At 50.0% G+C, this 2,500-nt stretch overlaps 1 protein-coding gene across 1 annotated transcript in view; it reads left to right on the top strand.

Annotated features, from left to right (window-relative positions):
* zcchc14 (zinc finger, CCHC domain containing 14) overlaps positions 1–2,500 on the top strand; it is a 19,350-nt gene that overhangs the window by 5,247 nt on the left and 11,603 nt on the right. The window contains exon 3 of the mRNA XM_036535503.1: positions 1,992–2,062. Within this exon, the coding sequence (XP_036391396.1) occupies positions 1,992–2,062 (71 nt within the window). The remainder of the gene's footprint in view (positions 1–1,991; positions 2,063–2,500) is intronic.

Here is a 2,500-nt window from a genome sequence, read left to right as displayed (position 1 = left end):
ACTCACACACACACTACACACACACACACACACACTCTATACACACACACACACACACACACACTACACACACACACACACACACACTCTATACACACACACACACACTACACACACACACACACACACTCTATACACACACACACACACACACACACTCTATACACTCACACACACACTACACACACACACACACACACTCTATACACACACACACACACACACACACACACACACACACACACACTCTATACACACACACACACACACACACACACACACGCTCCCGGCTTCGGGACAGGTGTGCGCCAGCATGCGCGTGACCGGCTGGCTTGCGGACGGCGCTATTTTTAGCGGGAAGCTGCCTCCTGTCAATCACACGACCCCCCCGGCTCCGCCCGCCGCTGACCCGGGGAGGCCTTTCCCCTCTCACCCACTTCCCGGGGGGGCGGCACCGGAAGGTCGCGGGGTAACCTGTGTAAGCAGCTCTGGATAAGAGCTAATGCTACACGCTAATAATGTAATGTAATGAGCAGGGGCTAAACGCTAATAATGTAATGTAATGAGCAGGGGCTAAACGCTAATAATGTAATGTAATGTAATGAGCAGGGGCTAAACGCTAATAATGTAATGTAATGAGCGGGGGCTAAACGCTAATAATGTAATGCAATGTAATGAGCAGGGGCTAAAGGCTAATAATGTAATGTAATGTAATGAGCAGGGGCTAAAGGCTAATAAGGTGTGATGATGATGAGGGTGATGAAGGTCACACAGAGAGGGGCAGAACTCTCGTTTAAATCTCTCTCTCTCTCTCCTCACCTCTCCTTTCTGCGCCCGCAGTCGCCTGGCAACAGGGCCCTCCGTCTCCTCTCACGCCACAGTCGCCATGGCAGCGAATTTTGGGTGGAAATTTACAGAGTCTGAGACGCACTCTTTTCTGCTTTCTCTCTCTCCCTCTCTCCTTCTCTCTCCTTCTCTCTCTCCCTCTCTCCTTCTCTCTCTCTCTCTCTCTCTCTCTCTCCCTCTTTCTCTCTCGGGACGGGCGAGCAATACACACCCTCCACCCCAAAACTGGCTAACAAAATCTCACCCCCCTCCAAACACATTACATTACATTACTGATGCTTAGCATTAGCGCTTTTCCAGAGCTGCTTTTCTGTGAGAGGTGTGTGTGTGTGTGTGTGTGTGTGTGTGTGTGTGTGTGTGCGCACGTGCCCGGGGTGCGCGGGTGTCCAATTTCTGCAAATTTCGCTGCCATGGCGACCGTGGCGCCACCGGTTGCCAGGCGACGGCGGGCGCAGGCAGGAGAGGTGAGGGGAAAAGAGAGAGAATTTTAAAATGTCAGCCTTCCGCCATTTTGTGTCTGATCTTCATCACCATCATCATCATCTTCACCTTATTCTTCATTATTAGCATTTAGCGTTAACTCTTATCCAGAGCCGCTTACAAAGGTTACAGTTTTATTTGTTTATACAGCTGGAATCGAACCGGCGACCTTCTGGTTATGAGCCCCTACTCACTACATTACATTACATTATTAGCGTTTAGCCCCTGCTCATTACATTACATTATTAGCGTTTAGCCCCTGCTCATTACATTACATTATTAGCGTTTAGCCCCTACTCACTACATTACATTACATTATTAGCGTTTAGCCCCCGCTCATTACATTACATTATTAGCGTTTAGCCCCTGCTCATTACATTACATTACATTATTAGCGTTTAGCCCCCGCTCATTACATTATTAGCGTTTAGCCCCTACTCACTACATTACATTACATTATTAGTGTTTAGCCTCCGCTCATTACATTACATTATTAGCGTTTAGCCCCCGCTCATTACATTATTAGCGTTTAGCTCCTGCTCATTACATTACATTATTAGCATTTAGCCCCTGCTCATTTCACTATATTACATTATTAGCATTTAGCCCCTCATTTCCGCTACGCTAACCCGCTAACCCCCCTCGGCTTTCTCCTCTCTCCGCAGCGAGCATCGAGAGGGTGGACCTGAAGGGGGCGCCGCGGCGGGGCGACGGGCCGGCCGAGTTCTCCTTCGAGGTGAGCTGCCCCTCCTCGTCCAATCAGATCCCGAGAGGGAGAGAGAGGGAGAGACAGGAAGAAAGGAGGGGAGAGACAGAGAGAAAGAAAGAGACAGGAAGAAAGGAGGGAGGGAGGGAGAGAGAGAGAGAGAGAGAGAGAGGGAGGGAGAAAGAAAGAGACAGGAAGAAAGTAGGGAGGGAGAGAGAGAGAGGGAGAAGGCAGGAGGGAGAGAGAAAGAGAGAAAGAGACAGGAAGAAAGTAGGGAGGGAGAGAGAGAGAGGGAGAAGGCAGGAGGGAGAGAGAGAGAGAGAGAGAGACAGGAAGAAAGTAGGGAGGGAGAGAGAGAGAGGGAGAAGGCAGGAGGGAGAGAGAGAGAGAAAGAGACAGGAAGAAAGTAGGGAGGGAGAGAGAGGGAGGGAGAAGGGAGGAGGGAGGGAGAGAGAGAGAAGGAGACAG

Source organism: Megalops cyprinoides, chromosome 8 (assembly GCF_013368585.1).
Source record: "Megalops cyprinoides isolate fMegCyp1 chromosome 8, fMegCyp1.pri, whole genome shotgun sequence".
NCBI classification, from domain to species: Eukaryota; Metazoa; Chordata; class Actinopteri; order Elopiformes; family Megalopidae; genus Megalops; species Megalops cyprinoides.
This window is presented reverse-complemented; position numbering and strand designations above follow the sequence as displayed.